The 15,000-nt window shown below is 47.8% G+C and overlaps 2 protein-coding genes across 2 annotated transcripts in view; one reads left to right on the top strand and one right to left on the bottom strand.

Annotated features, from left to right (window-relative positions):
- Positions 1-8,083, bottom strand: part of LOC134099523 (LHFPL tetraspan subfamily member 6 protein) — a 57,777-nt gene extending 49,694 nt beyond the window's left edge. The window contains exons 1-2 of the mRNA XM_062552412.1: positions 7,728-8,083; positions 6,339-6,952 (exon numbers count right to left, since the gene is read on the bottom strand). Of these exons, the coding sequence (XP_062408396.1) occupies positions 6,339-6,723 (385 nt within the window). The 5' untranslated portion in view covers positions 6,724-6,952; positions 7,728-8,083. The remainder of the gene's footprint in view (positions 1-6,338; positions 6,953-7,727) is intronic.
- Positions 8,084-9,612: 1,529 nt separating this feature from the next.
- cog6 (component of oligomeric golgi complex 6) overlaps positions 9,613-15,000 on the top strand; it is a 39,548-nt gene continuing 34,160 nt past the window's right edge. The window contains exons 1-4 of the mRNA XM_062552405.1: positions 9,613-9,769; positions 10,144-10,287; positions 12,049-12,120; positions 12,593-12,651. Coding sequence (XP_062408389.1) covers positions 9,635-9,769; positions 10,144-10,287; positions 12,049-12,120; positions 12,593-12,651 — 410 coding nt within the window. The 5' untranslated portion in view covers positions 9,613-9,634. The remainder of the gene's footprint in view (positions 9,770-10,143; positions 10,288-12,048; positions 12,121-12,592; positions 12,652-15,000) is intronic.

The raw sequence follows: 15,000 nt of genomic DNA, 5'->3' as shown, positions 1-15,000 counted from the left end.
TTCGCTGGCCGTGTTATTTTTTGGATAGATAGAATATAGGCCTCCATTATTAATCTAATAAGGTGACTGGGAGACGGGGTGACGCGGGGTCGTTTTCGAGCGTTGTCCTTTGGCACGCTCCTGGCGCAGTTTGGTGAGGAATGACCAGCGTGGCACTGCAGGGCCTTCCTAGCGTGCGGTGCTCATGCAGCTGCAGTAATAACAAAGACTTAACAACTCAACAGACTGAAACAACACTTCCTGTCTGTCCCTTTCGCTCTCCAGACTTCCTGTTTGGCTAGGGATAAATCCCACTGAAGCCAGGCTTTCCGCCCCCTCCGCGCTTACTCTTTCTTTATTCTCTCGTTCCTCGCTCGCTGTCTCTCTCACTCATCTAGCATTTTCTCTCCTGTTCTCTCTCTCTATCTAGCACTTTCTCTCCTGCTCTCTCTCTCTTTCTCTTTCACCCACTCTCTCTTTTTGCTCACACACACTTTTTCTATCTCTCTTTTTTCCCCTCTCTCTCTCTCCCTCTCTCTCTCCCTCCCTCTCCTGTCTGGCAGGGCCGACCCTCGGGTCACTGAGCACTGGCCCGCTGAGTTTCTATTCTCTCAGCGGACAGCAATGCAGCCCAAGAGCAGAGGAAGGAGGAGGAGGAGGAGAGAGGGAGAGGGAGAGAGGGAGAGGGAGAGGGAGAGGGAGAGAGAGAGGGAGAGAGAGAAAGCAAAGAAGTGAAGTGGGGGAAAGGTGAATCCAGCCAAACTGCAATAGAGAGGCTAAGATTAAGACTGACAGCAATAACACTCCTGCTAACACAAAATGATAGCGGAAGGAACAGCGTGAAGGTGAGGGGGGGGGGGGGGGGTAGCAAACAGCCCATGGAAGCAAAGCTGCTCGGATTTTTGGGAGCGTGCGTGGTGTTGGATTCACTTTCTTCTCTGGAAAAGACACCCTGCACTCTAGCTCAAATGACAGCCTATCCTGCTGTGAGATGATTTCTAAAATTCACGTGTGGAAAAAGATTGGTTTGAGGTTGCTGCAAAAATAGGACCTGAAGAAATGCCTGTGAAGAAGGGTGTGTGTGTGTATGTGTGTGTGATGTGTGTATGAGCGTGTGCTTGACTGTGTGTATGAGTGTGTGAGCATGTGTGCTTGTGTGTGTGTGAGTGTGTGCACAGTCATGTGTTGAAAGACTTAATAATCCCCCCTCCACCTTGCAAAAACAGCTGACAACCAGAATAAGCACATCAAGTGACTGCATCATCTGCATTGTAATCTCACCCAAGCACTTCAGCACACAAAGACCAGGCCAGACCCAAACCTGCTGCTTCGCCCCCAGCATCCCCAACAGAACAGTGAGATGGATCATCCGCCCTGAGACAGGGGGGGCTACACCCCACTAACCATCCCAGTCCACTCGCATTCCCCACAAACATATGGCTTCGGGTTGGATTTCATTGATTTCATATGAAATGTCCGGGGGAGTCTAGACAGGCCGAGGATCCTTCTGAGGAACAAAGCTCTCCTTCAGGGTCCATACAAGCACTGGATGAGGGGGGGGGGGGATCAGGCCCCATTGGGCTCATGGATATTGGTGGATTGGGGGTGGTGGTAGTGGAAGGGCTGGATACTGAGCCATCCTCAGATTGCACACACACACACACACACACACACACACACACACACACACACACACACACACACACAGAGACAGGCAGTTAAGTTGAAGCGAATCCCTCAAACTAGCAGAAGGATTTTGCAGACTCTTAGATCCATGCCACTCACGCCTTGACGGGTCACCGATGAATAATTCAGCGAGGAAATCGGGAACGGCGGAGAGAAATAAGCTCTGGGAAGTTTCACGCAGCCCCGACACGCGACACAGCTGTCAAAATACAGGCCACCTGCTGCCACTGGGGTAATGAAAAATACAACACAGCCACTCGGGCTTGGGGCTAATAACTGTTTTTGATGCTGGAGGGTGCAATTAAGAGCCAACACTAATCACCAGCCAATCAGTAATCACTGAGAAATGTGTAATTAGTGACGATGAAGCGACTGTCCTCGAGTAGCACTGCGTACTGACAACGCTTATCGATCCTTCGCCAGCCACGGAATACAGTACGTTGGCGATCAATATGTAAGTAAGCACCGGAAGTTTCTCTCATCTGTGTGTCTTGTTATCGAGTGGGAACAACACAGAGACAGTTCCAGCCGAGCTGGGTTGAGCTGGTTTTTGCTTTTTTTTGTTGATGTTGGGCTTTCGTTCTTTTTGCAACAGTCACGAAAAGAGGACACATAACTGGGGGGGGGGGAAGAGAGAAACAGTCACAGGCAAGGGCTATACGCAACACTTAGCCTTAGTGAAGAGTAGAAAGATAAAGGGAGGGGCGAGGTGGGGGTTAGACTTTCTGAGAGTGCTTTATTTCAAGGGTGCCTTGCTCTGTGTGGGAAGCATGATTGAAATGGATCTCATCCCACACTTCAGCAAAATGGTTCCCGCTGGCTAAAAAAGGACTGGAATCCTATTTTTGAGATGCTGTTGGGCCAAGTCCAACTGGCGAGAGAGCAGCAAATATATATATTTGTGCACTGCACTCACACAAGCTCCCGTATAGCCACTAAGACACACACACACACACACACACACACACACACACACACACACACACACACACACACACACACACACACACACACACACACACACACACACACACACACGCAATAGTACCCCGAACACACAAAATAATGTGTGCTCCCATAGCCACTAAAAGACACACGCAATGTATACCACAAAATAATGTAATTGCATAAACAACAGCCATGGGCTGAGGCGTCATGCTTCTCCATGAGAATAGCATGTCATTCTGCAACTCAGCCTCCGGTTGAACATTACGGCCCACTATAAAGCAGCACAGTGTTTCACATGAGATTTACTGTATGCACATGACCAAAATTTACAGCCTGGTATGCTGGCAGCAACATTAATTTTTTTTTGGTCAAGGGGGGTGTGGAGGGGGGGGGGGGGCAACACCGTCCAAGGAGGAGGAAGGGGCCTGATTAATTCTTAAAACAAGGCGACACGGAAATTGTGTTGTCGCGAAAGAGCAGCGCAATTTATCATGGCCACACCACACGTGATTGACCACTCTGAGCCTGTCAGGGATGGAACACACAGAGGCAAATGAAAAGAGAGAGAGAGAGAGAAAGAGAGAGAGAGAGAGAGAGAGAAAAGGAGATAGAGAGAGTGAGAGAGTGAGATAGAGAGAGAGAGAGAGAAAGAGAGAGAGAGTGAGATAGAGAGAGAAACAAGCGACCTTTTAAAGCTCAGGAGGTGCCTGGTAGTCACGCAAGCGGGCCGACTCCTCTTTTGCGTGGAGCTACCGGAGTCATTATGGAGCCAAATGAGGGCCAGAGCCATGAATGGCTGATCTGGGGGAGTCTCTTTTGAGCGCCAAGAGGCCCAGAGGCGGCCGGGCCGGCGGGCCCCCACTAACCAGACAGCCCTCATTACGGCTCAACAATGGAAATGAGCTGCCGCACAATGGAGGACACAGGCGTTCAGACGAGGGAGTGCTGGGGCCAACTCGCTCTCTCTCGCACACACTCACACACACACACACACACACACACACGCACACTCGCTCTCTCTTACTCTCTTACCTCTCTCTATTTATTCTATCCTTCATAAATCTCCCACTCTCTCTCCTCCAATTTCCCTCTCTCTCACACACACTCCCTCTCTCTCTCTCTCTCTCTCTCCTCTTCTCTTTCTGTCTCTCCAGTTCCTGCTCTCTGTCTCTCTCCTGCTTTCCATTAGTAGCTCCCCACACCGCCACCTTTCCCTCTTTTTTTAACCTCCCTCACGCTCTGCATGACTGAGCTCATCTCTCCCTCTTTCTCTCTCCCTCCCTCTCTCTCTTCACGCTTTCTCGCTGTTCGGGAGCCTATAGCCCCCGTACCACATCAATGTCCATATAATTAGGAGTCCTCTAAAGATTTCCAGCCGGCCCCGGCCCCTCTCTCCTCGCGTCTTCTCCTCCTCCTCCTCAACCTTTCCCCCGTTCCACTCCTTCTTCTTCTTCTTCTCACATGCCCGAAGCCTGAGTTATCTTTGACATTCACCGGCGGTGCCTGTCTCTCCATCTTTCCCCTGTCCTCCCTGCTAAGTGCATTTGCTTTTGTCACTCGTTCCCCCCCACTTTGTCTCTCTCCTACGCTCCACTCATCCCTTTTCCCTGGAGAAAGTGAAATTGAAGGAGAGGCGCTCTGCGAAGCACGCCGGGGGGGCCATGCGACTAGGTCATTCCCAATTACCTTGCCGGCGCACACGTCTGTAGAGATCTTTGTCCTTTGGGTTGAAAACATCACAGACCTGACAGTAGTACCTACCTAAGCCTGGGTGTGCATGAGTGAGTGTGTGTATGTGTGTGTGCATGAGTGAGTGTATGTGTGTGTGTGTGTGTGTGTGTGTGTGTGTGTGTGTGTCTGTGTGTGTGTGTGTGTGTGTGTGTGTGTGTGTGTGTGTGTGTGTGTGTGTGTGTGTGTGTCTGCATGCGAGCTCTTTTTTGCCTACTCAAATTCGTTCGGTTGCACTGACTTCAAAGCGGTGACAGAAAAAGGCCTCCAAAGCCAGAGGAGACGCGTCCAAAAGCAGCGTGTGTCAACCCGTCCCCAGCATGTGCTCTCATTAAGCCATTTGCAGCCAATTAAAAATGCGTGCCGCGCACCTTCACACCAACATAACATTTGCTTACATCAGCCAGGCAGCCGTCCAACGCGTCTGTTGCCGCGCGCGTTTTTGCACGATAAAGATAAAGAAGCGGTTCTATCGCTACTCCCCGACAGGAAGCGCTGTCATCATCACGCCGCGCTGGACCAACGTCCCGCCCTTGTTCCTCCGCCACAGCGTCAGATCCCATCCCGCCTGCCTTGCTAAGAGGAGACCTTAATCACCGGTGCCTGCCCGCCCTGCTGCGGAGACTACCGCAGGTACAATCAACTCGCCGACTCGCTTCAGACACACCCTCGTCCTGCCAGGACGCTGCCACGATAATCAAATGAGCAGATTAAAGTTGGAAAAGCCGCCCCTTCGCGGCCCGCAGATAAAGCAGGGCCTGTCAGCACCCATTTGCCTCTGCTTCGCACAGTCGTACAGTGACTGCTTAATAGCAGAGTGGTGAACCACAGTGAGTGAGTGTGTGTCTCTGCATGTGTTTGTGCGTGTGTGTGTGTGTGCGTGTGTGTGTGTGTGTGTGTGTGTGTGTGTGTCACACACGGCAAGCCTCAAGTTAATGAGGGTGTGGGGAGCTCAGAAGTTTTTGCAAGTTTGCACGGGGCTACTGTGCAAAACCCTCACTTGTGCGTACACACACACACACACACACACACACACACACATACATATCGCATCAAGCTGTCCTCATTCAGCAACGACCCCCCGCGGAGCAGGCTGGCAGGCTCGGGCTCCCCTTTCCCAGGCACGTCCACTGCTAGTGGGCAGAGGAGTGATGGCCAGCACCGGATCCACCCCCCCCTCACCCCCCCGCTCCGCTCCGCTCCGGTTCCCCCTTTCCCTTCCCGTCTTCCCCCCTCCCTCCCGTTTATCCAGACACCCGGTGCTGTCAGCATGGCAAAGCCTCTGTGCCAGACAACCGCTGGGTGGACGGACATCAGAACAAAGGCATCTGTGCCACCCTGAAGGGCAGGAATGTATTAAACCTGGCTCTATTTACAGATCTCTCCAGTGCCAGGGCTTCATTTGAACCAGCCCCCCTCCCCAACACACACACACACACACACACACACACAGACACACACACACACACACACACACACACACACACACACACACACACACACACACACACTCACACACACACACAACACCACCGATTGCATTGTCTTAATCCGATCTGGCAGATCCTCACAGAAGGGCATCCTGAATTACCCAAGACCCAGACAGAGAAACAAACCCCCCAACAAAGTTAGAGGAGAGTTTCAAGGGACAATGAACAGGAGTTGTCTGTGAACCTCAACCACACAAACACGCACACACACACACACACGGGCACACACACACACACACACACACACACACACACACACTCTGACCAAACCGGCTGCCCAGAGTCCCGTTTCATATCAGCTTGGCCAAACTTAGTGTGATCACACCTCCACTTCTAACCATCCACACACACACACATGCGCACACACGTACACAGCAGCAGCAGAACTGCCAGAATCCACTTCAACATACCCCCCCACCCACCAATCACTTCACAAGCCATACATCATCTTCTTCTCCCAATGCCCAGATCCCCAGCACTGGCCTGTCCGGCCCCCAAAAAACTCACCTCCCACAAACTGGATGCCCCCAGCCACGCGTCCGATGGTCCGGGAGATGAGCTCGGAGATGCAGCAGCCCATGAGCGCCGTGAGACCCACCAGCAGCAGCAGGCCGCAGCCCACGCCCGTCACCACCGTGCAGATGCGCCACTCCAGGCTGGGGATGCCCAGGAAGGAGGCGTAGCGCCCGCACTGCTCCACCATCACCGTGGCCTGGCGCTCCTCGTCGCGCACCGGGTACGAGCAGCGGCGGAACGTGCCGAACGACACCGGCTTGTCCATCTGCTGGCCGAGCAGCCAGTAGGGCATGAAGAAGCCAACGCAGGAGGCGGCGGCACTCAGCAGCGACAGGAAGGCCCATAGCAGCCCTACACATGTAAGGCTGGATGCCATGGCTGGCCTGAGTGAGCTCTAGGGCCCACTTTGCACAGAAAGGCGTATGTGTGTGTATGCACTGAGGTTGGGATTTGCTTGATATTTTGCTCCCTCCTAAGACAAAAGTGACTGTGGCGTATCCGATATGGGATCTTTGAGCTTCAAGTGGATGGCAATGCGCAGAGTTAAAGGACGTCAGGGATTGCCTCGTCCATGCTTCTCGGCCACGTCCACGTCCTCTTGTCCCCTGGGAAGAGAGAGAAAGAGAGAGAGGAAATTGTATGAGGAGATGTATCAAATAAGTTAGTTAATAGTGCAAAATTCGGTTGCGAGTTAGGATATGAAAAGGAACACACTTATCTTAAAACAAAGAGCGCTTTAATGTTGGCTTTGTGAAGGCCGCATGATTTATTCACTCGGGGTCCGCGTGTAATGGGCAAAATAACGTTATTGCCCGGTGAAGCGCAAAGGCACCCAAGCAAATTAAGTCTGGGACACCAAGGGATTTTTTTTTTCATAACAAGAAATATTATTAATCGTAAATTACACTGGCACGGAACAAAGGAGGATTTTTATTACTACAGTTGTAAACCTATTACTGATGAAAATGAATCACATAAAAACACGCGACAAAAGTTATATTAAGAGCGCTAAGCACACAATCACCACCCATCTATAATTTCAGCCCAGGTTTCTTACAGAACGGAGTATGAAGCTTAACATTTGTTTAATAATCACTAGGATGGAACCTAGTGATTATTAAACAAATGTTAAGCTTCATACTCCGTTCTGAAGATTGGCAATCCTCAATATGTATGACTATGAAGAAATAACGCTTGTTTGGTGGAGCATCGGCACCGAAAATGCACGGTAGAGAGTCCGGTGTTGAGGGCTGCAAACCAGGGGGCAGGCAGACAGGCAAGCGGGGACAAGTCGAGCGGGCATCGCACAGCTCTTACGGAAAGAATGTCACTTAATACATACATTCACATGATGTAAGAGAGCACAACATTCTCACTTACGTGATCATTCGCCTCCTGCTGTGTTATTTGTATAATCCCAATCTGATGTTTTGCATTGTGATCCGATTAATAGGTAAAAAGCGAAAACTTTTCAGTGGAGCCAACGGTGGGACTAAGTTCACGTTCTGCGAAGGAGGAGGATCGCTTTCTGCGTAAAGAATGTGGCGAGAATGCAGTGACTTTAGTCCCACGCGGTAGTGGACGCCGGAATAGAAGTTGACTCCGGTGTTCCGTCCTTCGATATCGGTCTTCTGCCGCGAATGAGAGACGGACTTCCCAATCTGCTCAGCGACGGGACCAGCTGTGCATCCACATTCCTTGTGCTGGTGAAATTGGGAAGGTTGCAGGGGGGCGCGAGTGTGCGAGTGAGCGCACAAGGGGACCATCAATCACACAAATCTCCACCCAGGGGTTGGACTCTACTCCGCTATCATAGTGCCACAGCATAATATCTCTCCCTCCTTCTCTCTCTCTCTCCTTTAAAGTTCATGTCTCATCACCGCCGACACATTTTAATAATCAGGCACCCATTTACCTCACGTCTCGGGGACAACTGTTTGTGTGCCATTTTCAAATCCCTTTGAAAATCCCTCATTTTCAAAAGCATTTTTACATGTAGCCTAATATTATCATGTAATAACTGCGAAATAGGTGGCGATGACATAGCCTACCTTAGTCGCCCAGCACACTGCACACCCGTGCGCCACATGTGTGATTTTTTTTTTTTTTTTGCAGAGCTATCAGCACTGCACTAAATCATGACCCCCCCCCCCCCACCCCCCAACCACCACCAGGCTGTAGCCCCTCATGGACCACCTAAAGTGCTGGTGAGTCCAATTGATGCGCCGGCCAATGGTGTCTGAAGGAGGGAAATCAACAGTACGGAGATAAGCCTGATGAGAAAGGAGGGGGTGCTGTAGTGTTTGTCAAGACACCTCTGATAAAGATTAGAGGAAAGTACGCGGTGGAGTAAAGTTTACCCGGGGAGTACGTTTGTGAATTATTCACACACACTTCGTGGTGAGGAATACAAGAGGAATGACTGACCTTGTGGTTCCCCTTTGCCATCTGTCCCCACGGGTGGATTAAGGGTTATGAATTCAATTCTCTCCCTCGCTAGCTCGCTCGCTCTCTCTCCTTCTCTCGTGTGATGCAATCATAACCGGGGGTGATATTCTGTGTCAGAAGCTGCCATGCTATTCCCAATCACAAGGTCACCACTGTAGGTAGCCTGGAGCCCTGCATATTGTTTTAGCTGTTTCTAACTCAGACTGTGAAGAGAAAGCGAGGTGGCTGTTTATTTTAAACATCAGGATTGAGTTGATTAATCAGAGAACATTATTGTGTGTTATCTGTTAAGCAGAGATAGGGTAGCCTTAATGTGTTTTGTCCCTCTCCAATCAAGGTAGGCCTATTTGTCAAATGTCATTTTGATGGTCTTCAATTTTATTGCTATGCAAATAACATAGCCTTCAGAGTCTTCAAAACAGCCAGGTAGATAGCCTAGAACAGAGCTAGTAGGCTATTTATACAAAGAGAAATTTAGGATTTTTATAGTCACGATTTAAATATTTAGATAGCCTATAATTATAATTAGTCCTATTATAGCATACTAAGATAATATTGCAAATACCAGGGTCTGCAGTCTGAGCACTTCTTTGAAAGTAGTATATGCCAGACATTCAAGGTTCGTTAATTGAAAATATTTAATGATCAATAAATTAACATATTTCCATACATTGCAAATGTTGGTATGTTTTGAACAATATAACATTTCCTGCGCTGATTCCATTGTGTGGAACGAAAACTACTCAACCCTTGTTTCAGTGGGAGCATTTTTGTAGATGCACTGGAAACTTCCTTGTTGACGTTGACGTGTTGGTAGTCGAGTCTAAAGCGAAGTTAGGATGGCAGACACGAAGGTAGAGCTCGCAGGTGACAGCCCTCTTGTTCAAAACAGTGGCAATGTCACTGCCCAGCCCAATAACCCTTTGTCAAGGAAGCTTAATAAAATTTTGGAAACCAGATTGGACAATGACAAGGTAACATTACATCTTTTCTTCCACGTATGATCCATGTTAGCTCCTAGCTAGCCGTCTAGGCAGTTGACAATTGACAGACTGGGAAACAGACAGTAAATGCATGAGAATGCAATTATAGTAGTTTATGCATTATTGTTTTCCTGTCTATGCCTAGGAATAATTAATAGGCTACATACCGCATACCAACCTAACACACCACTGCTTTTTAAGTTAGCTAATGCAGCTAGCTAGCAAATATGAAGTAGTTTGTAACCAACCACGTAGCTTGGCAAAACGATTTCCCTTGGAGGTTTATAACATGATTTCTGTATACAAATTCCTGTGGAGACATGAACTATTATTGCCCTTTTTAAAAACATCGTATTGATTTGCAGGAGATGCTGGAAGCTCTGAAAGCTCTGTCGGTGTTCTTCACTGAAAACAGTTTACGGACACGAAGAAACCTTCGAGGAGACATCGAGCGACGCAGTCTGTCAATAAATGAAGAATTTGTGCGCATATTTAAAGATGTTAAAGAGGTGAGACAAATATTAGTTGTATGAGATATATGAATACTGTACATAACATTTTGCATCATAGCCAAACTTATGTGGAGGGTGTTTTGTCGGTTTCTCATGAGTGTTAACTTTACATGCATGGACATTCTATGACCGAACAGAGTGACTCACAAAATGATTTTGTTCCGTGCCACTTGCCTACTGTCCTGCGCCACTTTACCATGGCACTCACCTCCTGTCTTGCACCACTTACCAACTGTCCACTATCCCAGGCCACTTGCCACCTGTCCCACACCACTGTCCCATGCCACTCACCTACTGTCCTGCACCATTGTACCATGCCACTTGCCAATTATACCAACCCTAACTCTTACCAGGCTGTAGGCGAGTGGCACAACACAGTAGGCAAGTGGTTCAAGACAGTGGGTGAGTGGCGCGGGATAGTAGGAGACATTAGGCGCATCACCAATTAGTCGTTTTTGCTCCTGCTACTGCCAGTAGTCTAACTGGTGTAACCCACATTCAGTGCATTATGCTAAGCTAGGCTAATAGACTGGGATATTGCCTATTTTTTTACAGTCTATGGTTATTGCAGACATGGCAATCATCTAAATATCTTTCGTCATGACCTACCCTGTGCCCTGATTCAGTGCTGCCAAATCTCCGCTTACCTTCTCTGTGCCTGGCCCTGTGCTGTGCTGTGTGAGAAGGGGACTGGCTACAGTAGAGCGGAGAAAGACAATGTGTGCCTCTTTTTTATTACCGATATATTTAACAATATAATTTGCATGACTTATCCAAACAACGTAAAACTTGGCACTGCACTTTCTTGTGCCCGTAGCAAGACAGCTGCCATGTTTGAAATCAATTGATTGAACTAATTGTTCGATAGATAGATAGATAGATAGATAAATAGATATAAATAAATAAATATAAATATACCGTAGCAAGACAGCTGCCATATTTTAAATCAATCGGAGGAATGGTTTGAGAGATATGTGAATAACAGCCCTTCAAACAGACAGACGTTCCTGTCATATATACAGTTGTGCTCATACGTTTATGAATCCATGCTAAAGTTGACTAAAAGGAGGAATATAAAATCAACTTTTTGAAAAAAATTATCTTAATGCCTTAATGAAAAAAATATGAAAATATCCAACCTTTAAGGACACAAATTTTCTTTGTGAATGAATAATGTATCGTAAATAAATAAATGTTCTTCCTTCCTAAAAATGTTTTTAATACATTTCATGAATCCAGGATACTATGCATCCTGATAAAGCTCCCTTGACCTTTAGAATTAAAATAGCCCCACATCATCACACCCTTCACCATACCTAGGAATTGGCATGGTACTGTAATTTGTCTTTTTTCCCCCCCAGTTAGCCTATTAGCTGGTTTGATGCTCATTGAGCTCAATGCAAATCAGGGGTGGAAATTAAAATTTGAAAATGTGTACATCTACCAGCCACTAGCAGATTTTCTGGTTAAATTCACCAGCCACATAGTGTTAAAATGTTACTTTGTGTCTGAAATCGACCAGCCACTCTCAGATTTTACCTGTATGTGTGTGTGTGCTTGTGTTTGTGTGTGTGCTTGTGTGTGTGTGTGTATGCTTGAATATGCATAATATATGCAAAGTAAAATGTGCTGCCAGTAAAGATAAATTGCAGAGCATGAAAATGTTCACTACAGTATATGTTATGCTATATGTTATGGTATGGGTTGCTTTTGTGCTGATGATCATTGGAACTGGTTGTTCTTCATCACCTCATACAGGAGCTGGAAAGTGTGCATGAAGATGTTCAGGCTATGAGTACATGCTGTGAAGAGATGACCAACAGATTGAAGGTGAGCTTTTTCTTCGCACATCAAAAGTAAATAATAAAGTATATGTATATATACGTATATTTACTTTTTTGATCCCGTGAGGGAAATTTGTGCTCTCTGCATTTTTCCCAATTTGTGAATTAGTGAACACTCACAGCACGCAGTGAATACACAGTGAGGTGAATCACACACTAACCCAGAGCAGTGAGCTGCCTGCCCAACCAGCGGCGCTCGGGGAGCAGTGAGGGGTTAGGTGCCTTGCTCAAGGGCACTTCAGCCAAGGTGACTGGTATCTAGCAGACACTCGTATCCAAAACGATGCAGACAGAACGATTGTGAAGCTGCGGTGCTAACACGTGCTTCACCACACCTGCGTCAACGCCTCCAGTCGTTTTCGCCAGAGTCGTAGACATTCCTCCACTATCGCAAGGTTGTTATTACTCTGGTTTGGATCGTGGTGTGACTCTCTCTCTCTCTTCCTGTTTGCCTCCAGGCTGCAAAGGATCAAACTCAGGACCTGATCGTGAAAACCAACAAGCTCCAGGGCGAAAAGTGAGTGAATTATTGGGAGTGTGTGGAGTCGGTGCAGAGTGCACTATGAATGTGAGTTCAAGGCAAAACTGTGGAATGCTCTATTGATTTTGTTACATAACAGTTCCGACGTTGAGTGAGGTTTTGTTGGATTCAGGAATCTGATTTGTTAATTAACTGGAACTTCAGCCATACAGTAAAAGTCTGAGCAAAGAATGATTTGAAATATTGAAATTATGATCCAGGTCATTCTTTAGATTACATCATCTGTTTTGACTTGCCTTTGTAAAGCCTTGCTGCACCAGTCTTCAGATTTCCCGCGATGCCCGCGGCATAATCATCTCAACATCAGAGCAGAGTAGATGGGTGAACATGCGATGCTCAATAGTTTGATGTTGAACTCAGAAAAAGGAAGTGGCTGAAGTCAAACTGAATAGACTTATTTCTCTTGATGAATCATCACAGTGATTAAAATAGTGGAACTGAATCTCTTAAGTACACATCACATGAAGTGGGAAGGGATCTGCTTAAATATTCTGCATCAAACTTGGGATATATTGAATAAATAATCAAAGAGAATGAAAAGTGCAGGAGGGCACTTTTATGTGACCTAATTTACTAACTTCCAAGCGGGATGTCATTTGAAGACAGTGGGAAAAATGAGCTTAACCTAAGCTACGTGAGGTTTCTTTTTTTCCCCTTTTTCTTTCCTGCAAGCCAATGCATTTTCTTGAATAATAATGAGGGGTCTTGGCCAAAGACTTCTGTCTCTTTCCTCTCTCGATACTTTGCACACAAAAAGCAGAGGCTATCAGGGACTCCTGTGCAAAGAGAGGAAGAACAGCTTTAATTCTGCTCATCATCACCAACTCTCCATTCCTTTCTTGTAGAGAGAGAGAGAAAGATAGAGAGAGAGAGAGAGAGAGAGAGAGAGAGAGAGAGAGTGTGTGTGTGTGTGTGTGTGTGTGTGTGTGTGTGTGTGTGTGTGAGAGGGAAAGAGAGAGTGAGTGAGTGAATGAGTGAGAGAGAGAGAGAGAACTGCCGTCCTAATTAATGGCCCCAGATTTCTACTCATTTGTAATCGAAGCCGCAGCCAACTCGAGATTGCCAACAAAGGCAAGTCACAGATACAGACCGGCGGTGTCAGGTGGCTCTTGAGTCTTGCCTGGGAATAGGAAAAGAAAAGAGTTGGAAAGAAAGAAAGGCCTGTTTGAAGTCACAGGCAGATGCCGGTCGATGTACTTGATTATGACACACTCCCAAACGGATGAGGAAGGGAAGGACTCCCCGCTTGGAGAGGAGACACAAAAGGGGCAAAAGAAAAAAGTGCCAAGTGATGAATTGATTCCTCGCACGCATGATGCACACTCATGTGTGTATATCTGCGCCACACACACACACACACACACACACTCCGTCTCCGCACGCCTCTGTGCCACACGGGAGTCTGGCTTTTTACAGCTCTGCTGGCTGGTGGGTCATTGTTGTTTATGGCCATTGAGAGACTGCCAATAAAAGTCATCTGGGTGGAATTGATTGGCGCGGCGTGGTGACGAGAGAGTGACAGCAGCGATGCACGGCTGACACGCAAGAGAAGCAGAAGGTGAGAGACAGAAAGGGCAGGAGAATGATAGAATTACAGACAGGGGGGCAGAGAGGGAGGGGTAGGGGGGCAGAGAGGGAGGCAAGAGGGAGGGATTTCAATATGGGTGAGAGAGATGGAGGGAGGGAGGGACTGAGAGGTAAGAAAGGAAGAGGAGTAGCTGCTGGAATTCAGTGATGAGAGAGAGAGAGAAGGATACAAAGAGAGAGAGAGAGATAGAGAGAATGAGGAAGTGAGAGGTGTGGAAAGGAGCTCAGTAGAAGAAAGCGAGAGAAAAAGAGAGATGGAGAATGGTGGAGGGCAGGCAGACTGGCAGGGAGACAGGGAGAACGAGTGGAAGATTTAGTGAAAGACTGATTGTGAATCTTGCTCTGGTTGTTGAAGCAGTAGGGGGGTTGGTGGCGCTGTGACCTTGGCATAGCCAGAGAGAGAGAGAGAAGGTGGGTAAGGGTGGCGGGTGGGTAGCGGGTGTGTGTGTGTGTGTGTGTGTGTGTGTGTGAGCATGAGCATGAGCATGAGGGAGGTGTAAGAGCTGGCACAAGGGCGAGGCTGACAGCTGTGATGTACAGTTGGCAATTCCATGCTCCACTGGCACCGACGCCAGACCCTGCTACCAGAGAAGGTGACATCGACAAAAGGGGTGGGCAACGGCATGTACACACATCAAGTGTGTGTGTGTGTGTGTGTGTGTGTGTGTGTGTGTGTGTGTGAGGTGGGTGTTCAGGAGAGAGGGTGGGATTGTTATGGAGGAGATGGACCAGAGAAAC

The sequence above is a fragment of the Sardina pilchardus genome, chromosome 13, assembly GCF_963854185.1.
Source record: "Sardina pilchardus chromosome 13, fSarPil1.1, whole genome shotgun sequence".
Lineage (NCBI taxonomy): Eukaryota > Metazoa > Chordata > Actinopteri > Clupeiformes > Clupeidae > Sardina > Sardina pilchardus.
Note: the sequence above shows the minus strand (reverse complement) of the source record. Positions and strands in the feature narration are given on the sequence as shown.